Source organism: Haliotis cracherodii, unplaced genomic scaffold, assembly GCF_022045235.1.
Source record: "Haliotis cracherodii isolate W230 unplaced genomic scaffold, xgHalCrac1.p SCAF_10, whole genome shotgun sequence".
In the NCBI taxonomy this organism is placed as follows: domain Eukaryota; kingdom Metazoa; phylum Mollusca; class Gastropoda; order Lepetellida; family Haliotidae; genus Haliotis; species Haliotis cracherodii.
Window position 1 is genome coordinate 5,317,484 of NW_027266265.1, and position 24,058 is coordinate 5,341,541.

At 43.7% G+C, this 24,058-nt stretch overlaps 1 protein-coding gene across 1 annotated transcript; it reads right to left on the reverse strand.

The window, feature by feature from the left end:
• Positions 1–264: 264 nt before the first annotated feature.
• LOC139445613 (tolloid-like protein 2) lies at positions 265–21,770 on the reverse strand. Its single transcript, XM_071226780.1, has 6 exons — positions 21,648–21,770; positions 19,232–19,404; positions 15,561–15,702; positions 6,360–6,526; positions 5,059–5,200; positions 265–1,990 (listed from the first exon to the last, which is right to left on the reverse strand). Exons 1-6 carry the CDS (start codon positions 21,727–21,729, stop codon positions 1,677–1,679), a joined length of 1,020 nt encoding a protein of 339 aa, XP_071082881.1. The 5' UTR covers positions 21,730–21,770; the 3' UTR covers positions 265–1,676.
• Between the last annotated feature and the right edge of the window lie 2,288 nt (positions 21,771–24,058).

Genomic DNA, 24,058 nt, shown 5'->3' on the forward strand with positions numbered 1-24,058 from the left:
ATGTGTTTGTGACGGGTGCAACCGGTGGGGCAGGATACGCTGACCTATTCTCGAAGGCCTGGTATCATCACTTTTTGATAGTGATTCATAAACACATGCTCATGATAAAGTCGGATTCGTATAATCGACTCTGATTTTAGCAGAGATTTCTTGTGGCTAGGGAAAGAGCTATGTCGCTTTTATTCGCTCTGTAACAGTGCGTATATAATACCAGTATATTTTAAGCCAAGCGGATAATTAATTATATAAATAGATGGTGAACTAGACAAAAAGTGCCTGGAGAAATCCATGACTAAAAACAACTAAGAGCTGGTATCAAAACCTAACATTTAAAACATACAGCTCTGCGAACAAAGCTGAAGGTACTTACTATAATACCGGAGTTGCGATCGCTCACTGCACCCCTTACCCAAACAATTGTATCCCAGGCTGCACTTTATTATTATTATTTTAGTATTATAAAAAAAAATTATTTTCGTTTTTAATCATATCGACGTTGATTTACACCGTGTACTACGTCGGGTTTTACCTAGTTTTATATATCTCCATAAACGCCAAGAATATTTAAGTAAATTCTTAATAACATGAAATATTTCACATTTAAAAGTGATTTAAGAATATTTACAGCTGATTTTCTTCGCACATACAATTTGAATACATTTTCACAATTTACTCTAAACAGAAATGGGTATATTGTATCGCGCTGTCGTAAGACCTGTTACGACAAACAAAGGTGGCTGGGCATCTGTTCTACCCTGGGATCCATTCGTGCCCAACTCGTGTTATTCCGGGACAAGCCGAATAGCGGTTACGGAAAGAGGCGAGTGGTGACGAATGCCCTGGGATCATCACGGGTTGACTTCCGAAGCTCATGTATTATTTTCGTGGAAGATGCTCGTGTTGGCTCACAATGGTAACCAGCCAATCTTGCCATAACATTACCCGGTTGAAAGTTAAAGGTTGTCTAGTCTCGCTTATGACTCGGGTTTGATTGTCAAATGGGTATATTTCTCGTGTGCCTTCACTGTGATATTGCTTGAATATTGCAACTCACTCTGTTGGTCGGCAGCTTTCAGAACGCAACAAGTGAAACCACTTTGCGTTTCCTTTAAGCATCTGTGTGTCTTAAATATAATGATAATTCTAATAATTAATGTATGCTTGACATTTTCGGTCCTGTTTCTTGTTTCACGCGCGTGATAACGCCCTATCCACCTTCCCACATCGTACGAGTTCCTGAAACTAGAATTGTATACGCCCGGGCAAAAGAAATCACACTTGTAAATTGGATTTGAAATTGCGATTCCGATGTTCCTTGTGACGTCATGTGCACGTCACAAATTGTGGGATACTCATTGCTATGATGCATGTGATATCGCCTATGATACCCGTATCAAATACATCACCATCGTATAACCGTTTTTTGTTTGTTTCACTTTAGCCATCACCAAACATGGGTGTATGCTTTCTTTTGCTCTGCAGTACAGATCCTCTGCTGGGATTTTATCGAAAAAAATAAATTGTACCAGATAAACTCTTAAAAAATTATAAATGCTTCAGACTATTGAATTAAAAAACTAATAATTAAAAAGTATCAGGTCTTGCAGCTGTAGCTGAAACAATATCTAGTTTCCAAACAAATCCCAGCCGCAACCTCAATAATGGCGGCCACTCATTTAACCGGTGAAATCTTTAATGTTGAATAGTGTAGACGGGAGAGGCTGGCTGGAGGCGTTGTCTTGTCGGAGGAGCGCGCAGGACCCTCTCCAGTTGGAGAAGTAGGAGCATGACGGTTCCGCCATGCAGGCATTCATACAATCCCACGTCGCCATCTTCTCCCGAATGGTACACGAGAGGCCGAGTCCGTCCGAGGAGACTGTCGTGAACTTCCGTGGTACACAAGCCGACATGTTGGAAAATGCCGAAAATGCCGACATGCCGAGAATGGTTTGACCAGATGCTGGGGGCGTGGCTTTTTCTGGTTGTACAGCTGTAAATAAGCATTGTCTGAAAAATTCGCTTTACAAAACACAGGGTCGACTTGCAGAAAGCGAAGGTAGTGATGCGAAAGTATAAATGCTCAGTATAAGGTTCCTCTTACCGAAGGCAGTGTACGTTAGCAAGTGGTGCCACGGATATGTCTTTGCATAGTTTTGTTTGTTTGTTGTTTAACGCCGCACTCGCCAATATCCCAGCTATATGACGGCGGACTGTAAATAATCGAGTCTGGGCCATAAATCCAGTGATTGACATCATGAGCATCGATCCACGTAATTGAGATACGATGACATGCATCAAACAAGACAGCGAGCCTGACCACCCCATCCCGTTAATCGCCTCTGACGACAAGCAGAGTCACCTTTTACGGCAAGCATGGGTTGCTGAAGATATTTTCATAGCTTCACCGCATTGTTCAATGATATTACTGAGAGGCAAGGAAAGGCGGCAAGCTGCGTGATAACCCAGCAATTGATTCTAATTAATGACGTTAAAAAGATGTGTACCTTTTCGCTGCCAAAAACCTCCAGTGATATACTATTTTGTAAAACCTCTTTTAATAAACTAGTATTCTACCATTAATACTCAAATATTACACAAATATTATTCAGCATTTATAGAGTTACATTTGGTAGTCTCTCCGTTCCTCCGTGCAGTCTGTTACTGGGGATTACATTAGAGTGAGGGGGCACGGGTGGCCCTGTCGTCTAAGGCGCCGCGATTCGCTGTGCAGAGTTGCGTCCCTTGGGCACGCCAGAAATATATGATTTAGGGTTCGAATCCCGGTTCGCCCCGATTATGTTTCTAGGTTTGTCAGAACCATACCCGTGCTCGTGGGTTTCACCGAAGTGGTCAACGTCTAGTCCTGCATCACGGGCTTTCCTCCCACATTATGCTGACACACCGCGATATAACAGTAATACTGTTAAAAGCGGCGTTAAACCAAACTCACTCACTATAGTAGAGTCAATATGGTGACATCACGCTACTAATTATGCCAAAATAAATAGATATCAACCATATCATTTGTTTAAGACGGAGACATTTACTCGAATCTGTTCATTTAGGAAGTTGAATCAACGGATTCGAGTGGTTTCTCCATGACATACATATAACCTTGTTAATATATGAATCATCATCATATATATCATCATCATGATATAATGACCTACTGACAAGAAAATAACTGCTGCAAAGAAGAAGCACATATACTCTAAAAATAGGGGATCATTAAATGTTAATGTTATCATAGGTCGTCAGGAGAAAGATCCGCTTTGAAAAACGACTTGCAAAGACAGAACGGTTTCCGAGACATTGCACGGGTATCATGCAGTTTCTCCGAGCACGTGGGTAGTCGGGTCATTCTTAATTTGGCACGACCGTGTATTGTATGGTTGTCAAACAGCGCTGAGCCATTAGTGTTGTTAGTAATCATTTTCCACAGCAACACTGAACATTCGACTGTTGCTTGAAAACCGTATCTGTGACCAGATTGGGATTGGCTACAACGTGATGAACGCCCACGGGCTTATGGCATGCTGGTGGAACTCAGCGACAGGTATCCAAAACGTTCAATGTGCATCCGTGGAATCCTGTGCTAAAAGGCGTGGTTTAACGTGTACCTACTTGCCCCTTTGCGTGGAATCCTGTGCTAAAAGGCGTGGTTAAACGTATACCTACTTGCCCCTTTGCGTGGAATCCTGTGCTGGTAAGCGTGGTTAAACGTGTACCTACTTGCCCCTTTGCGTGGAATCCTGTGCTGACAGGCGTGGTTAAACGTGTACCTACTTGCCCCTTTGCGTGGAATCCTGTGCTGACAGGCGTGGTTAAACGTGTACCTACTTGCCCCTTTGCGTGGAATCCTGTGCTGGTAAGCGTGGTTAAACGTGTACCTACTTGCCCCTTTGCGTGGAATCCTGTGCTGACAGGCGTGGTTAAACGTGTACCTACTTGCCCCTTTGCGTGGAATCCTGTGCTGGTAGGCGTGGTTAAACGTGTACCCACCTTGCCCCTTTGCGTGGAATCCTGTGCTGGAAGGCGTGGTTAAACGTGTACCCACCTTGCCCCTTTGCGTGGAATCCTGTGCTGGTAAGCGTGGTTAAACGTGTACCTACTTGCCCCTTTGCGTGGAATCCTGTGCTGGAAGGCGTGGTTAAACGTGTACCCACCTTGCCACTTTGCGTGGAATCCTGTGCTGGAAGGCGTGGTTAAACGTGTACCTACTTGCCCCTTTGCGTGGAATCCTGTGCTGGAAGGCGTGGTTAAACGTGTACCCACCTTGCCCCTTTGCGTGGAATCCTGTGCTGGAAGGCGTGGTTAAACGTGTACCTACTTGCCCCTTTGCGTGGAATCCTGTGCTGGAAGGCGTGGTTAAACGTGTACCCACCTTGCCCCTTTGCGTGGAATCCTGTGCTGGAAGGCGTGGTTAAACGTGTACCTACTTGCCCCTTTGCGTGGAATCCTGTGCTGGAAGGCGTGGTTAAACGTGTACCCACCTTGCCCCTTTGCGTGGAATCCTGTGCTGGAAGGCGTGGTTAAACGTGTACCTACTTGCCCCTTTGCGTGGAATCCTGTGCTGGAAGGCGTGGTTAAACGTGTACCCACCTTGCCCCTTTGCGTGGAATCCTGTGCTGGAAGGCGTGGTTAAACGTGTACCTACTTGCCCCTTTGCGTGGAATCCTGTGCTGGTAAGCGTGGTTAAACGTGTACCTACTTGCCCCTTTGCGTGGAATCCTGTGCTGGTAAGCGTGGTTAAACGTGTACCTACTTGCCCCTTTGCGTGGAATCCTGTGCTGGTAGGCGTGGTTAAACGTGTACCTACCTCCCCCCTTTGCGTGGAAACCTGTGCTGACAGGCGTGGTTAAACGTGTTTCTACCTCCCCCCTTTCCGTGGAAACCTGTGCTGACAGGCGTGTTAAACGTGTTTCTACCTCCCCCCTTTCCGTGGAAACCTGTGCTGATAGGCGTGGTTAAACGTGTACCTACCTCCCCCCTTTGCGTGGAAACCTTGCCACGTTGCTTGGAATTCCGTGATGATGGCGTGGAACCACGTGTGCCTACCTTGCCATGTTGCGTGGAATCCTGTGCTTGTGCCACAACAAAATGTCTTGAATTCTGCAGTGAAGGAGGAGGATGGTCCAAAGTGATAGAGCGCCATAATTCCTGTCAGGTTGGCCAGACTGCGCCCCATTCCATCTCTCACCTGAAACAGACACTGATGCTGGTTCATGACGTCATCGACATCAAGCTAAATCAAGATCAATAGATTGTCAAGAGTAGCTTCGGGGAAACCATTAACCCTTCTTTACCTCGACAGGGCGCGATTTAAGGAATTTAAGGATTTAACCTGCATCAGGTGCATGTTGACGTTAAAACATAGTTGCACCAGACAAAACCATGTTGCACCCTGGTCCCAGGGGCGGTCGGGTAGCCTAGTGGTTAAAGCGTTCGCTCGTCACGCCGAAGACCCGGGTTCGATTCCCGACATGGGTACAATGTGTGAAGCCCATTTCGGGTGTCCCCCGCCGTGATATTGCTGGAATATTGCTAAAAGCGGCGTAAAACCAAACTCACTCACTCACTCGCACCCTTGTGCCATAAATTTTACAAAGTTGAAATATGAACTGGTCTAAATAAATATGATATCAGCCCTCTGATGACTGTGTCATGAGATTACATAAATTAATGACAATATTGCTGTAAAACGTAGTGGCCGGGGAACATGAGCACCTAACCTACAGTTTGATTTCGTCAGGCTAGAGAAAGAACGACAAATTACAAGTAGCATGGGGATTAGAGATGTAGTATGGTACATAGATGATATTGAGTGTGTTCAAAGATCATTGTTGTGTGGAAAAAGTACGTAAGGGTCAGTCCGACACAAATTTGATTTTTATTCACATGCACTTCGTACATGTAGACATAAATATTACGTTGATCATTTTAAAACCAGGCGCACTGGTGCATGTTTTATACAGTAAAATCGAACCATGCATGACAATGTGTATTTTAGTGACGTGTGCAAAATGGCGGACCCTCAGCTCAATTGAGTGAGTGAGTGAATTGGGTTTAACGCCGCTTTAAACAGTATTCCAGTCATGTCACGGCGTGTCAGCTTAATGTGGGAGGAAAGCCCGAAGTGATGCAGGTCTCAGACGTTTACCACTTCTGTGAAACCCACGAACACGGGTATGGTACTGACAAACCTAGAAACATAATCGGGGTGAACCGGGATTCGAACCCACAATCATAGGTTTCTGGCGTGCCTAAGGGACGCAACTCTGTGCAGCGAATCGCGGCGCCTTAGATGACTGGCCCCCTCGTGCCCCCTTCATGCCTGTGGATATCATTCATACATTTACCTGTAGAAAATGTCCGACTGCTAAATTGAGCTTTTCGATAGTCAGGAGGATCTGGTTGCCGCTGCTGGGAGTGATCGTGTAGCTGCAATGAGCCAGCTTGTAATAGCTAGAGGGGTAGTAAGGTGAGCTAAAACTGCCAGAGTCGCTCGTCCAGTCCCCACCACACTCTGTGAAGATAAAATATATAACTTGTTTCACATAGGCTTACACTAATAGGGCGACAACGGTACGCGACCCTCTTGCGTTAACATTGGCTTAAACTAATAGAGCAACAAATGCCGTGACCCCCTGACGTTAACATAGACTTACAACATCAGCGCTACAACTGCCGCGACCCTCTTATTTTAACACAGACAGCGCTACAACCGCAATAATCCTTTAACGTTAACACAGACTTAGCGCTACAACTGCCGTGACCCACTTAAACGCTAACATAGACGTAGAGCTACAACGGCCCTGACCCACTTACATTAAACAGACTTAGCGCTACAACAGCCGTGACCCACTTACGTTAGACAGACTTAGCGCTACAACTGCCGTGACCCACTTTCGTTAGATAGACTTAGCGCTACAACTGCCGTGACCCACTTACGTTAGACAGACTTAGCGCTACAACTGCCGTGACCTTCTTACGTTAACATAGACTTACAACATTAGCGCTACAACAGCCGTGACCCACTTACGTTAGACATACTTAGCGCTACAACTGCTGTGACCTTCTTACGTTAACATAGACTTACAACATTAGCGCTACAACTGCCGTGACCTTCTTACGTTAACACAGACTTGTCGCTACAACTGCCGTGACCCACTTACGTTAGACAGACTTAGCGCTACAACTGCCGTGACCTTCTTACGTTAACATAGACTTACAACATTAGCGCTACAACTGCCGTGACCCACTTACGTTAGACAGACTTAGCGCTACAACTGCCGTGACCCACTTACGTTAGACAGACTTAGCGCTACAACTGCCGTGACCTTCTGACGTTAACATAGACTTACAACATTAGCGCTACAACTGCCGTGACCCACTTACGTTAGACAGACTTAGCACTACAACTGCCGTGACCTTCTTACGTTAACATAGACTTACAACATTAGCGCTACAACTGCCGTGACCCACTTACGTTAGACAGACTTAGCGCTACAACTGCCGTGACCTTCTTACGTTAGGCAGACATAGCGCTACAACTGCCGTGACCCACTTACGTTAGATAGACTTGTCGCTACAACTGCCGTGACCCACTTACGTTAGACAGACTTAGCGCTAAAACTGCCGTGACCTTCTTACGTTAGACAGACTTAGCGCTACAACTGCCGTGACCCACTTACGTTAGACAGACTTAGCGCTACAACTGCCGTGACCCACTTACGTTAGACAGACTTAGCGCTACAACTGCCGTGACCCACTTACGTTAGACAGACTTAGCGCTACAACTGCCGTGACCCACTTACGTTAGACAGACTTAGCGCTACAACTGCCGTGACCTTCTTACGTTAACATAGACTTACAACATTAGCGCTACAACTGCAGTAATCCTTTTATGTTAGCATAAACTTTGCGCTCCAACTGCCGTGACCTTCTTACGTTAACAAAGACTTACAACATTAGCGCTACAACTGCCGTGACCCTCTTATGTTAACATAGACTTAGCGCTACAACTGCTACAACCCTCTTACGTAATGTAGAGAAGGAGCTCCGTGATTATATCATACTGTCATAAAGATGTTGTTTTGAAACCATTTGCTTTATTTTCCAACTAGATAGCGAAATGGCAGTCCTATGTCAAGGATCAAACGTGATTAGAATCTGTTGCAGCTTCTTGTGATGATTCCTTTGGATGTTCATATTATTATAGTTTGTCAAATGGTAAATAAAACAGTGGTATAAATTATATCATTTTAATGTCAGTATGCAGCAAAGTCCATGTGGGTAAATGTCAGTATGGAGTGTTGTCCATGAGGGTAAATGTCAGTTTGGGGCATTGTCCATGTTGGTAAATGTCAGTATGGGGTATTGTCCATGTGGGTAAATGTCAGTATTGGGTATTGTCCATGTGGGTAAATGTCAGTTTGGGTATTGTCCATGTGGGTAAATGTCAGTTTAGAGTATTGACCATGTGGGTAAATGTCAGTATGGAGTATTGTCCATGTGGGTAAATGTCAGTATGGGGTATTGTCCATGTGGGTAAATGTCAGTATGGAGTGTTGTCCATGTGGGTTAATGTCAGTATGGAGTATTGTCCATGTGGGTAAATGTCAGTATGGGGTATTGTCCATGTGGGTAAATGTCAGTATGGAGTATTGTCCATGTGGGTAAATGTCAGTATGGAGTATTGTCCATGTGGGTAAATGTCAGTATGGAGTGTTGTCCATGTGGGTTAATGTCAGTATGGAGTATTGTCCATGTGGGTAAATGTCAGTTTGGGTATTGTCCATGTGGGTAAATGTCAGTTTAGAGTAATGTCCATGTGGGTTAATGTCAGTATGGAGTATTGTCCATGTGGGTAAATGTCAGTATGGGGTATTGTCCATGTGGGTTAATGTCAGTATGGAGTATTGTCCATGTGGGTAAATGTCAGTATGGGGTATTGTTCATGTGGGTAAATGTCAGTATGGAGTATTGTCCATGTGGGTAAATGTCAGTATGGAGTATTGTCCATGTTGGTAAATGTCAGTATGGAGTATTGTCCATGTGGGTAAATGTCAGTTTGGGGCATTGTCCATGTGGGTTAATGTCAGTATGGAGTATTGTCCATGTGGGTAAATGTCAGTATGGAGTGTTGTCCATGTGGGTTAATGTCAGTATGGAGTATTGTCCATGTGGGGAAATGTCAGTATGGAGTGTTGTCCATGTGGGTTAATGTCAGTATGGAGTATTGTCCATGTGGGTAAATGTCAGTATGGGGTATTGTCCATGTGGGTAAATGTCAGTATGGAGTATTGTCCATGTGGGTAAATGTCAGTATGGAGTATTGTCCATGTGGGTAAATGTCAGTATGGAGTGTTGTCCATGTGGGTTAATGTCAGTATGGAGTATTGTCCATGTTGGTAAATGTCAGTATGGAGTATTGTCCATGTGGGTAAATGTCAGTTTGGGGCATTGTCCATGTGGGTTAATGTCAGTATGGAGTATTGTCCATGTGGGTAAATGTCAGTATGGAGTGTTGTCCATGTGGGTTAATGTCAGTATGGAGTATTGTCCATGTGGGTAAATGTCAGTTTGGGTATTGTCCATGTGGGTAAATGTCAGTTTAGAGTATTGTCCATGTGGGTTAATGTCAGTATGGAGTATTGTCCATGTGGGTCAATATCAGTATGGGGTATTGTCCATGTGGGTTAATGTCAGTATGGGGTATTGTCCATGTGGGTAAATGTCAGTATGGGGTATTGTTCATGTGGGTAAATGTCAGTATGGAGTATTGTCCATGTGGGTAAATGTCAGTATGGAGTATTGTCCATGTTGGTAAATGTCAGTATGGAGTATTGTCCATGTGGGTAAATGTCAGTTTGGGGCATTGTCCATGTGGGTAAATGTCAGTATGGAGTATTGTCCATGTGGGTAAATGTCAGTTTGGGGTATTGTCCATGTGGGTAAATGTCAGTATGGAGTATTGTCCATGTTGGTAAATGTCAGTATGGAGTATTGTTCATGTGGGTAAATGTCAGTTTACAGTATTGTCCATGTGAGTAAATGTCAGTATGGGGTATTGTCCATGTGGGTAAATGTCAGTATGGGGTATTGTTCATGTGGGTAAATGTCAGTATGGAGTATTGTCCATGTGGGTAAATGTCAGTATGGAGTATTGTCCATGTTGGTAAATGTCAGTATGGAGTATTGTCCATGTGGGTAAATGTCAGTTTGGGGCATTGTCCATGTGGGTTAATGTCAGTATGGAGTATTGTCCATGTGGGTAAATGTCAGTATGGAGTGTTGTCCATGTGGGTTAATGTCAGTATGGAGTATTGTCCATGTGGGTAAATGTCAGTTTGGGTATTGTCCATGTGGGTAAATGTCAGTTTAGAGTATTGTCCATGTGGGTTAATGTCAGTATGGAGTATTGTCCATGTGGGTAAATATCAGTATGGGGTATTGTCCATGTGGGTTAATGTCAGTATGGGGTATTGTCCATGTGGGTAAATGTCAGTATGGGGTATTGTTCATGTGGGTAAATGTCAGTATGGAGTATTGTCCATGTGGGTAAATGTCAGTTTGGGTATTGTCCATGTGGGTAAATGTCAGTTTAGAGTATTGTCCATGTGGGTTAATGTCAGTATGGAGTATTGTCCATGTGGGTAAATGTCAGTATGGGGTATTGTCCATGTGGGTTAATGTCAGTATGGGGTATTGTCCATGTGGGTAAATGTCAGTATGGGGTATTGTTCATGTGGGTAAATGTCAGTATGGAGTATTGTCCACGTGGGTAAATGTCAGTATGGAGTATTGTCCATGTTGGTAAATGTCAGTATGGAGTATTGTCCATGTTGGTAAATGTCAGTTTGGGGCATTGTCCATGTGGGTTAATGTCAGTATGGAGTATTGTCCATGTGGGTAAATGTCAGTATGGAGTGTTGTCCATGTGGGTTAATGTCAGTATGGAGTATTGTCCATGTGGGTAAATGTCAGTTTGGGTATTGTCCATGTGGGTAAATGTCAGTTTAGAGTATTGTCCATGTGGGTTAATGTCAGTATGGAGTATTGTCCATGTGGGTAAATGTCAGTATGGGGTATTGTCCATGTGGGTTAATGTCAGTATGGGGTATTGTCCATGTGGGTAAATGTCAGTATGGGGTATTGTTCATGTGGGTAACTGTCAGTATGGAGTATTGTCCATGTGGGTAAATGTCAGTATGGAGTATTGTCCATGTTGGTAAATGTCAGTATGGAGTATTGTCCATGTGGGTAAATGTCAGTTTGGGGCATTGTCCATGTGGGTAAATGTCAGTATGGAGTATTTTCCATGTGGGTAAATGTCAGTATGGAGTATTGTTCATGTGGGTAAATGTCAGTTTGGGGTATTGTCCATGTGGGTAAATGTCAGTATGGGGTATTGTTCATGTGGGTAACTGTCAGTATGGAGTATTGTCCATGTTGGTAAATGTCAGTATGGAGTATTGTCCATGTTGGTAAATGTCAGTATGGAGTATTGTCCATGTGGGTAAATGTCAGTTTGGGGCATTGTCCATGTGGGTTAATGTCAGTATGGAGTATTGTCCATGTGGGTAAATGTCAGTATGGAGTGTTGTCCATGTGGGTTAATGTCAGTATGGAGTATTGTCCATGTGGGGAAATGTCAGTTTGGGTATTGTCCATGTGGGTAAATGTCAGTTTAGAGTATTGTCCATGTGGGTTAATGTCAGTATGGAGTATTGCCCATGTGGGTAAATGTCAGTATGGGGTATTGTCCATGTGGGTTAATGTCAGTATGGGGTATTGTCCATGTGGGTAAATGTCAGTATGGGGTATTGTTCATGTGGGTAAATGTCAGTATGGAGTATTGTCCACGTGGGTAAATGTCAGTATGGAGTATTGTCCATGTTGGTAAATGTCAGTATGGAGTATTGTCCATGTTGGTAAATGTCAGTTTGGGGCATTTTCCATGTGGGTTAATGTCAGTATGGAGTATTGTCCATGTGGGTAAATGTCAGTATGGAGTGTTGTCCATGTGGGTTAATGTCAGTATGGAGTATTGTCCATGTGGGTAAATGTCAGTTTGGGTATTGTCCATGTGGGTAAATGTCAGTTTAGAGTATTGTCCATGTGGGTTAATGTCAGTATGGAGTATTGTCCATGTGGGTAAATGTCAGTATGGGGTATTGTCCATGTGGGTTAATGTCAGTATGGGGTATTGTCCATGTGGGTAAATGTCAGTATGGGGTATTGTTCATGTGGGTAAATGTCAGTATGGAGTATTGTCCATGTGGGTAAATGTCAGTATGGAGTATTGTCCATGTTGGTAAATGTCAGTATGGAGTATTGTCCATGTGGGTAAATGTCAGTTTGGGGCATTGTCCATGTGGGTAAATGTCAGTATGGAGTATTGTCCATGTGGGTAAATGTCAGTTTGGGGTATTGTCCATGTGGGTAAATGTCAGTATGGAGTATTGTCCATGTTGGTAAATGTCAGTATGGAGTATTGTCCATGTGGGTAAATGTCAGTTTACAGTATTGTCCATGTGGGTAAATGTCAGTATGGGGTATTGTCCATGTGGGTAAATGTCAGTATGGGGTATTGTCCATGTGGGTAAATGTCAGTATGGAGTATTGTCCATGTTGGTAAATGTCAGTATGGAGTATTGTCCATGTGGGTAAATGTCAGTTTGGGGCATTGTCCATGTGGGTAAATGTCAGTATGGAGTATTTTCCATGTGGGTAAATGTCAGTATGGAGTATTGTTCATGTGGGTAAATGTCAGTTTGGGGTATTGTTCATGTGGGTAAATGTCAGTTTGGGGTATTGTCCATGTGGGTAAATGTCAGTTTAGAGTATTGTCCATGTGGGTAAATGTCAGTTTAGAGTATTGTCCATGTGGGTAAATGTCAGTTTAGAGTATTTGCCATGTGGGGAAATGTCAGTATGGCGTATTGTCCACGTGGGGAAATGTCAGAAATTAAAAGGACAGATATACCACGCTTGAAGGCCTAGTATACATTAAACTACTTTGAATGGCGTGTGACAGACAGAACGTAGGAACTATGTATGTGTACATTTATGTAACAGCGTGTATAAGTTCTCCTTGTTTGGACATCCGCGTTGTTGTTGCTCTAAGTCGTTGTAATTACGGCTGACCTGCCCCTCTTTGGGACCTCTGTGTATGAGTCAGGTACGTATATCTATTCGGAGTTTTCGCGTATCGGTAGGATTTCCGTTTTCGTACTGATATTCTTTGATTTCTTAATTTTTTTATTTTTTTATATACGTTCGACTACCTGCTCAACTGTCATAAAAAGAGTAAGTTTGGCCTTCGCTATTGCATCCCTTGGCTTTAGATCAACGACAGATGGAGGACCTTACTTTTAACTAAGCCTGGGCTTGGTTATGGTCTTGACATTCCAGTTACAAGTGAGCAATGGGTTGATTGCAAGAATGGCAATATCTTCTCATAGTGTCTTTTGTGACCTAGTTTGAGGACTGAGAGGCCTACTTTCTCTTTCTTTCCTTTCAGTGTGAACACGGCTTTGTGTAGATTTGGGATTTAGTTTTGTATAGTCGTATGCCGAACCGTCTTGGTGTACTCATTAATATGTGTATTAATATGTATTGGACCTGTCATTTCGCCCCTTGAAGCCAATTTATAAGATTATTAGCTGCCTAACTGGTTTGTACCCAACTACGACTGTATAAACACTGTATAAACACTGCCCCCTACCTGCATATATATACTTGTCAACCACACTCTGTATATCACTTGCTTGATAACGGTGTTAGAACCTACACCGAAACGTCGCTCTTAATTGTAATAAAGAAGTTGTTCATCCATAAATGTTATCCTTACGTTATTGACCGTAACGCCAAACACCAATGTGACTTCTCACCTAATTACAATGTTACAATGTTAATTACTTGCTTTCAGTTCATCATTTAGCAGCCAATGTGAAATGGATGATTATAATGTGATAATTGTAATAAAACATCACTTCACCATATATTGTATTTCCTGTTCTCCAGGCTTTGTTGTATGTGCAGGGCAACAGGGAGATCGAGTAAAGCAGTAGGAAGACCGAGTAATGCAAGAGGAAGACCGAGTAATGCAACAGCGAGGTCGAGTCAAGCAATAGGGAGGTCGAGTAAAGCAGCAAGAAGACAACAGGAAGACCGAGTAAAGCAACAGGAAGACCGAGTAGAGCAACAGGGAGACCGAGTAAAGCAATGGGAAGATCAGGTAAAGCAATAAGAAAATCGAATAAAGCATCACGAAGACCGAGTGATGCAACAGAAAGACCGAGTAAAGCAACAGGAATACCGAGTAAAGCAACAGGAAGACCGAGTAAAGCAACAGGAAGACCGAGTAAAGCAACAGGGAGACCGAGTAAAGCAACAGGAAGACCGAGTAAAGCAACAGGGAGACCGAGTAAAGCAACAGGAAGACCGAGTAAAGCAACAGGGAGACCGAGTAAAGCAACAGGAAGACCGAGTAAAGCAACAGGAAGACCGAACAATGCAACAGGAAGACCGAATAAAGCAGCAGGAAGACGGAGTAAAGCAACAGGAAGACCGTGTAGAACAACAGGGAGACCGAGTAAAGCAATGGGAAGATCGGGTAAAGCAATAAGAAAATCGAGTAAAGCATCATGAATACCGAGTGATGCAACAGGAAGACCGAGTAAAGCAGCATTGAGATTCATTAATGCAATAGGTGGCCGAGTAAAGCAACATTAAGATTGACTAATGCAATGGGTTGCCGAGTAAATTAACATTAAGATTGATTAATGCAAATGGTGGCCGAGTAAAGCAACATTAAGATTGACTTATGCAATGGGTTGCCGAGTAAAGCAACATTAAGATTGATTAATGCAAATGGTGGCCGAGTAAAGCAACATTAAGATTGACTTATGCAATGGGTTGCCGAGTAAAGCAACATTAAGATTGATTAATGCAAATGGTGGCCGAGTAAAGCAACATTAAGATTCATTAATGCAATGGGTTGCCGAGTAAAGCAACATTAAGATTGATTAATGCAAATGGTGGCCGAGTAAAGCAACATTAAGATTGATTAATGCAAATGGTGGCCGAGTAAAGCAACATTAAGATTGACTAATGCAATGGGTTGCCGAGTAAAGCAACATTAAGATTCATTAATGCAATGGGTTGCCGAGTAAAGCAACATTAAGATTGATTAATGCAAATGGTGGCCGAGTAAAGCAACATTAAGATTCATTAATGCAATGGGTTGCCGAGTAAAGCAACATTAAGATTGATTAATGCAATAGGTGGCCGAGTAAAGCAACATTAAGTATTTAGTATGGTCTTACGCCGTTTTTAGCCATATTCCAGAAAAATCACAGCGGGGGACACCAGAAATGGGTTTCATACGTTGTACCCATGTGGGGAATCGAATCTAGACCTTCGGCGTGTCGAGCGACCGTTCTTACCACTAGACTACGCCACCGCCCCTGTTTCACTATGTCTTTGTTCACATTAGTTGGGAACCACTTTCATCTTATGTGACAAGAAAGGTTATTAGAAAGAGTACTGACCGACCCAGGTCGCATGGAATCCATGGAAGTAACTCCGGGTTTTTCTAATGAACGTGACTAAGTAAGACGCTGCGGGGGGCACCGTGCCATAGCCTGTCTTCCCTCCCCGTCTGAAGATCGTCTGGCTGGAGGAATTCTCTACCTGTAACCGAGTGAGGGATGGTGGGAGGAAAACCGGAAGTGATGCATGTTTTTGACGTTTTGCACTTTAGGAAAAAGAAAACACGAGCACTCGTCAAGTGCTGGCAAATCAAGAATCATTATTATGGCGAATTTGGAATTCGAACCCAAGATTATAGAATTCTGGAAGTCCTAAGAGACCCACAATACATCACGGCGCCTAAGACAATTGCACTAATAGTCTCCCCGCTGCAATTGTAGTGAGTGAGTCAGTTCGGTTTAACGCCGCTTTTAACAGTATTCAAGTTATATCACGGCCTGTCAGCTTAATGTGGGAGGAAAGCCCGAAGTGATGCAGGTCTCAGACGTTTACCACAGGAAAGCCCGAAGTGATGCAGGTCTTAGATGTTTACCACTTCGGTGAAACCCACGAGCACGGGTATGGTACTGACAAACCAAGAAACATAATTGGGGCGGGATTCGAACCGGGATTCGTGCCCACATTCATAGGTTTCTGGCGTGCCCAAGGGACGCAACTCTGCACAGCAAATCGCGGCACCATAGACTGCAATTGTAGACAGCCAGGAGAAACCACTTCTTCTCAGCTTTAATTCGCGTGTATATGTTCTCATATGTCCATCAAAGGCGCCGCCTCCGTGGTCTTGTGGTAGAGCGTCTGCCCGGAGAGCGGAAGGTCCGGGGTTCGATCCCCGGCCGCGTCATACCAAAAGACGTTAAAAGATGGTACATGTTGTTACCCTGTCTGGCGCTCGACATTAAGGGACTAAAACAAGGACTGGTCGGCTCAGAGTCAGTATACTGTGTCTGAGTGGGGTATTCATGTTAAACTGTGGCACGGTATCTCAGTGAGCTAGCACTATAAATCGGCAACAGTCCGGACTAGTACAAGCAGCCACACACACACACACACACACACACGTGCATGCACGTCACTATATAAGTGCAATAATCTTGGACGCGAAGTTTCACCTCACCTCACCTCCATCAAAGGCAGATCAGGTTATCCCCAAAACGCCCAAGCAGTGCTTGCGAGGTGTCGGTACTGTCAGATCGGAATATGGCCAGATGACACACCGGTAATATCTCGAGTCAGGGTTTGTTATTCGGTTATATATTGCTGGGAGAATGACGGTTAGACGTTAATCTGGTTGAGCGTGCTGCTGCGCACGTACATGTCTTGTTATCAAATATATAACCGAATAAACAAACTTGACTCAAGATAACATTGTTGTGTCACCTGGGTCATATCCCGATCTAACATTGGTGGCAGCTTTTTGTGATACAAGCACCAAAATGTGGCACACAGTTACTTTAATATGTTGCAAACATTTTTGGATATGCATATCCAAAAATGTTAACAGCAAATCAAAGTAACTGTGTGCCAAATTTGGTGCTTGTTTCACATCATGCACAATTATTTCACATATAGGGCTATGCCGCTGCACTAAATGGAGTCTCGCTCTAGAGTGATTTCGTAATACTTATGAACTAACTTTTAACATTTAACAGTACGAATGAGTGAGTGAGTGAGTTTGGTTTTACGCCGCTTTTAGCAATATTCCAGCAATATCACTGCGGGGGACACCAGAAATGGGCTTTACACATTGTACTCATGTCGGGAATCGAACCCGGGTCTTCGACGTGACGAGCAAACGCTTTAACCACTAGGCTACCCGACCGCCCCAACAGTACGAATGACGATGGCGCCTTTATCGACCTTGACCTATCTCCTGTGAGGATCAGTCTCATTATCGACCTTCAATAGTTTTCCGGGAGGAACTGTCTAGTTATCGACCTTGACTTGTCTTATGTGATGATCAGCCTAATTATCGACCATGACCTGTCTCCTGTGAGGATCAGGCTAATTATCGATCTTAACTTGTCTTTCGGGGGGAACTGTCTAATTATCCAACTTGACCTGTCTTCTATGAGGATCAGTTTTAATTATCGACCCACACTTATCTTCCTGGAGGAACTGTCTAATTATCGACCTTGACCTGTCTCCTGTGAGGATCAGTCTAATTATCGACCTTGACCTGTCTTCCGGAAGAAACTGTCTAATTATCGACCTTCACTTGTCTTCTGAGAGGATCAGTCTAATTATCGACCCTGACCTGTCTTCTGTGAGGATCAGTCTAATTATCGACCATGACCTGTCTACTGTGAGGATCAGTCTAATTATCGACCTTGACCCGACCGCCCCAACAGTACGAATGACGATGGTGCCTTTATCGACCTTGACCTGTCTCCTGTGAGGATCAGTCTCATTATCGACCTTGACCTGTCTCCTGTGAAGATCAGTCTTAATTATCGACCTTGACCTGTCTCCTGTGAGGATCAGTCTCATTATCGACCTTGACCTGTCTCCTGTGAGGATCAGTCTAATTATCGACCTTGACCAGACTTTCGGGAGGAACTGTCTAATAATCGACCATCACTTATCTTCTGTGAGGATCAGTCTAATTATCGATCTTGACCTGTTTTTTAGGAGGAACTAACAATGGCCTTGACCTATCTCCTGTGAGGATCAGTCTAATTATCGACCTTCACTTGTCTTCCGGGAGGAACTGTCTAATTATCGACCTTGAGCTGTCTCCTGTGAGGATCAGTCTAATTACCGACCTTGGCCTGTCTTCCGGCAGGAACTGTCTAATTATCGACCTTGACCTGTCTCCTGTGAAGATCAGTCTTAATTATCGACCTTGACCTGTCTCCTGTGTGGATCAGCCTAATTATCGACCTTGACCTGTCTACTGTGAGGATCAGTTTAATTATCGACCTTGACCTTTCTTCCGGGAGGAACTGTCTAATAATCGACCACCACTTATCTTCCGGTTGGATCACTCTAATTATCAACCTTGACCTGTCTTCTGTGAAGATCAGCCTAATGATCGACCTTGACCTGTCTCCTGTGAGGATCAGTCTAATTATCGACCTTGACCTGTCTTCTGGGAGGAACTGTCTAATAATCGGCCATCACTTATCTTCCGGGTGGATCACTCTAATTATCGATCTTGACCTGTCTTCTGTGAGGATCAGTCTAATTATCGATCTTGACCTGTTTTTTAGGAGGAACTTACAATGACCTTGACCTATCTCCTGTGAGAATCAATCTAATTATCGCCCTTCACTTGTCTTCCGGGAGGAACTGTCTAATTATCGACCTTGAGCCATCATTATTAACTTTCACAATGTAAGAAAAGAACATTTGCTATTTGTAAGAAAACAATCAATAATTAAATTTGTCAATCTCCAATCCAAAAGGAGAAAAGCACAGGCGGCTGCCTGGATGTTTGTTAGGGGCAAGTTTTACATTTTCTATATCAGAAAGGAACCGAACAATTTGAGATTTTATTCACTCAACAAACTTTTAATTTTATCGAACATGTTCAGCGAGCATTTTGCCTTTTAAAAATCTACCCGAATTTACTTTTCACAAATAATTGCCAGCGTGACGCGCGAGGACGGACTCCGAACAGTCGACCACAACATAATATATTATGGCAGGGGGAGCTTCAACTACATCCTACCTGAAACACGTCGTGCAGGCCAGTGTCCAATTTGTTATATCTCATCTGTATCTTCTGCTCGGTAGAGGGCGTTGTAATGTTGTAAATGCATGTCGAGCCGCTGGTGTAGGTAGTCGGATACCTAGGTGACGTCATAGAGCCTCTCAGTGAAGACCACGTTCCTCCACAGGTAGCTTACCATTATGAAGAAGATTAGTTTATTTAAGTTTCACATATTACTATACACAGTAACATGCCGTAACATACATGAACTACGTGGCCTTCGGGCCTATGAGGGGGGCACGGGTGGCCCAGTCGTCTAAGGCGCCGCGATTCGTTGTGCAGAGTTGCGTCCCTTAGGCACGCCAGAAACCTATGATTGTGGGTTCGAATCCCGGTTCGCCCCGATTATGTTTCTAGGTTTGTCAGCACCATACCCGTGCTCGTGGGTTTCACCGAAGTGGTAAACGTCTGAGACCTGCATCACTTCGGGCTTTCCTCCCACATTAAGCTGACACGCCGTGATATAACTTGAATACTGTTAAAAGCGGCGTTAAACCAAACTCACTCACTCGGGCCTATGAGACACTAACGTACTGCACACGACCCAGTTTTACAAAATGTACCATAAACAGGTTATACGTGCGCAGACGACATGCATGATACAGCGCCCTGTCAATAGTACACACCACACAGCATACATCATGCAGTCATTTGAGTGAGTTGGATTTAACGCCGCTTTTAACAGTATTCCAGTTATATCACGGCGTGTCAGCTTCATGTGGGAGGAAAGCCCGAAGTGATGCAGGTCTTAGACCGTGACCACTTCGGTGAAACCCACGGGCACGGGTATGGTGCTGACAAACCTAGAAACATTATCGGGGCGAACCGGGATTCGAACCCACAATCATAGGTTTCTGGTGTGCCCAAGGGACGCAACTCTGCACAGCGAATCGCGGCGCCTTAGACGACTGGGCCACCCGTGCCTCCTGCAGTCATTTGAAAGCAGTGTAGCATAAAGCTCACGGCTATCTGTACATAATATATATATACTGATGGCAACGAATAAGGAAACAAGGAAAAATATAGGGAAATAAGCTTTACTGTCCGTACATTTGAAACAACGGGCATACAAATTCAACACATGTCAGAATAAAATGTTGAGATGTGTTTGCATGCATTGTTTTTGCATTGTTGCTTATTTGGTTTCAAATATCCCCCGATTCAAAGATTTGGGGGCAAGAGGCGTATGACGTTCTTTGAAATCTTCTCAGAAAGCACATGGTCGATTGTACCACACTCACTTGTCAAATGGCTTCAGAATGTGTCGTGTATTATAAGTATGTGGTCAGAACGTGTCTTGTATAACATGTGCCATGTGGTCAGAACGTGCCATGTATAACACGTGCCATGTGGTCAGAACGTGTCTATATAACACGTGTCATGTGGTCAGGACGTGTCATGTATAACACGAGCCATGAGGTAAGAACGTGTCCTGTATAACACGTGCCATGTGGTCAGAACGTGACATGTATAACACGTGCCATGTGGTCAGAACGTGACATGTATAACACGTGCCATGTGGTCAGAACGTGTCATGTATAACACGTGCCATCAGGTCAGAACGTGTCATGTATAACACGTGCCATCTGGTCAGAACGTGTCATGTATAACACGTGCCATGTGGTCAGAACGTGTCATGTATAACACGTGCCATCTGGGAAGAACGTTTCATGTATAACACGTGCCATGTGTTCAGAACGTGTAATGTATAACACGTGCCATGAGGTCAGAACGAGTCATGTATAACACGTGCCATGAGGTCAGAACGTGTCATGTATAACACGTGCCATGAGGTCAGAACGTGAAATGTATAACACGTGCCATGTGGTCAGAACGTGTCATGTATAACACGTGCCATGAGGTCAGAACGTGTCATGTAAAACACGTGCCATGTGTTCAGAACGTTTCATGTATAACACGTGCCATGTGATCAGAACGTTTCATGTATAACACGTGCCATGTGGTCAGAACGTGTCATGTATAACACGTGTCATTTGTGGCCACGACATATCATGTAGAACACGTGCCACATGTGACCTGAACGTGTCAGTTATAACACGTGTCATACGCGACAACTCGTCTCAACTATTAACGGAGTTTACCCTCTTTACATTGCAGAACGATTAAAATGAAAACATATTTGTTTTCAAGGATCAAATCAAACACCGGAGTTACAAATGTGCAACGTACAGTTATTTCTGGACTACAGTGCCTATGATCAACATAAAACGATTTGCAGAGACATAAACGCGCACCTTAAACACAGCTGCTAGATCGTTTGTCCAACTATAACATACTCCTTACTTCAGAAGAGAAGTTCTTCTAACAAAAGCTGCTTCAATATTTAGTGTAAACATGTGAGCCATATACATACACGTGAGATGTGGACAAGCGTGGACCAGCAGTAGTAGTAGTCGCCAGACAGAACTGTTGACGGTGAGGCCGATGCCGTCCATGATGAAGTCTAGGCAGGAATAAGCGCGCAGTTTCCCGATTACCAGACTATGGCGCTAGTCATAACCGCAGACCATCCCACAGAGCGTCTTCGTTTTAAGAGAACCTGACTATATCAAAGCGGTTTAGATCGTTGATGTGTAACTATTCACATTATTGTCTAGAAAGTCTTCATTTACAAGTTACTTTGAACAGAGGAGATATGCAACATTGGTCTCAGGTACAGACGGGTTAAAAGGGATGCATGAGAGAGCTTGTAGCACGGCATCAGGGGCGACAGTTGGGTAATTATATATTTAGCCATAGTTTAACGGAGACAGTAAATGTTATACACCGAAACCTCCAAGGAAACATTGCTGACGTCAGTATACTCTTCAACTTGTGAGGACGTCATAATGTTCTGAACAATGCATCGAACGTCAACTGACGAATCACGCACAGCAGGTACATCTACCAAATCAACAACGACATGTACATATGTATCAGAAAGTGGCGGGAGGTGTGCGTGGTAGCCTGTTGGTTAAAGTGTTCGCTCGTCACGCCGAAGACGCGGGTTCGATTCTCCATATGTGTACGATGAGTGAAGCCCATTTCTGGTGTCCCCGCCGTGATATTACTTGAATATTGCTAGAAACGCCGAAAGGCAATACCCACACACTCAAACGTTTGGGATAGCTCGTTTCTTCTACGACCTTGGGTCTTTGGTTTGATGTGTCAAGCCCATTTTCTACTATAGTTGGATTGATGCTAAGAGTGACGTATATGTAGAATTATATGTATAATTGTATGTGTAATTATTAGACTGGATACTCGTAATCTAGCCGTGTAGCTCCTGACCTGTGAAGAATATGTTGTCAGCAACCCACGCTTGTCGTAAGAGGCGCCTACGGGATAGGGTGCGTGTTAGCTTAATGGTTAAAGCATCCGCTCGTCACTTCGAAACCCGATTTCGTTTCCCCACATCGGGACAAAGGTTGATGATATTGCTGGAATATGGCTAAAAGCGGCGTACCTTCGTACTCACTCAATCACAAGCTGAAACTCGTCGTATTTTAGCTTAAGAACTTTAAATTTGAAACAACTCAATACTTCGTTATTTATTACAGTTTAATATTCCTAACCTGACAATGTTGAAATTCAGAGATCAAACAGCCAGTTTCACAATGGAATCTTAAGTCAAATATCGATACTTTTACTTTTTCAAGGGGCTGTTGCGATGAAAAGACTGACAATTTCACGACCATTAGTCATGTTACAAGGATGAGACGCCACAGCAGTCACACAGTGCAACAGCCTTCATTAGTTATTGCCAAGCTTAAATAGCCCTCTTTTTGACTTAACTATTTATGAAATGGTTTGTGCATATTGGCGATTCGTAGGTCGCTGATTAGTACTTGCTCATAGACGAAGAAAACAGAATATGTTGAAGATGTGTTTATCGTACTGACCCACCGGAAGCAATGCCCACCAAGAACTTTCCGGAGACTCCCCATCACACCAGCCTTCTGTATTACTGCGGCCTACTGGCCACATGGCAGCCTCTATGTTAAGAATACCTTGCTGTAACATTAAAAATGAAACTGCAAAAATGAAAATATTATTAGGGGGTTGAGACTATGGGAATCGTGAAAGGAAGCAAAAAGCCACCCATCGCGTTAATAGTATCTGTCCGGGTTCTGGGCCGGGACAGCGAAACCTAGCCATAATCAACTCTAAAATCTCATCGCTTTCGTGAAGCTACAGTAAGACTGGTCACGCTACCGTAAACACGGGATATTGCTGTACCGGGACTCTCAAATTACAAGAAAAACACAGAAATGCGTATACCGTTATTACAGTAGTAATTTATTAGATGCTGAAGTATAGTATTGTTGCAGTATAGTATAGTATTGTTAATAACTCTAATACTTTAATATTTCATAGATGTACATTATAATTTCTACAAAAACAACAATAACTTATATCTTAAAATATGATGGTAAATACATAAATACATTCTATAATAAATTTGCGGTTGCACTGGCATACACGTTGTGTTCAAGTCATTCACTCCAAGTGGATCAGGTCACCAACGTGATCTTTGTACTCAACGTCGCCGATGACGTTGTTGACGATATTGTCTTTCAGAGCCTGAACAAGTGCTGACCACCTCGCACAGTATCAACCATGGTCACTCGAACTTGTGCGTTAGCCATTTTGGACATAGATAACTTACTTACTTACTTACTTACTTACTTTGGAGATTTAACGTGCGCTTTCCGACTGATGCGTATTTCGCACACGGGCCCGACCAGGCCATTTAATGTTTCCGAAAGGGGCGAAAGTGGTGTG

Bases quoted from the DNA above. Each gene is read 5' to 3' on its own strand.
- LOC139445613 (XM_071226780.1), bottom strand. From the start codon at position 21,729: ATGGACGGCATCGGCCTCACCGTCAACAGTTCTGTCTGGCGACTACTA. The intron at 19,405-21,647 runs GTATGTATATGG...CATAATGGTAAG, and splicing joins CGCTTGTCCACATCTCACGT to CTACCTGTGGAGGAACGTGG. The intron at 5,201-6,359 runs GTAAATGTATGA...TGTCTGTTTCAG, and splicing joins CAGTCGGACATTTTCTACAG to GTGAGAGATGGAATGGGGCG.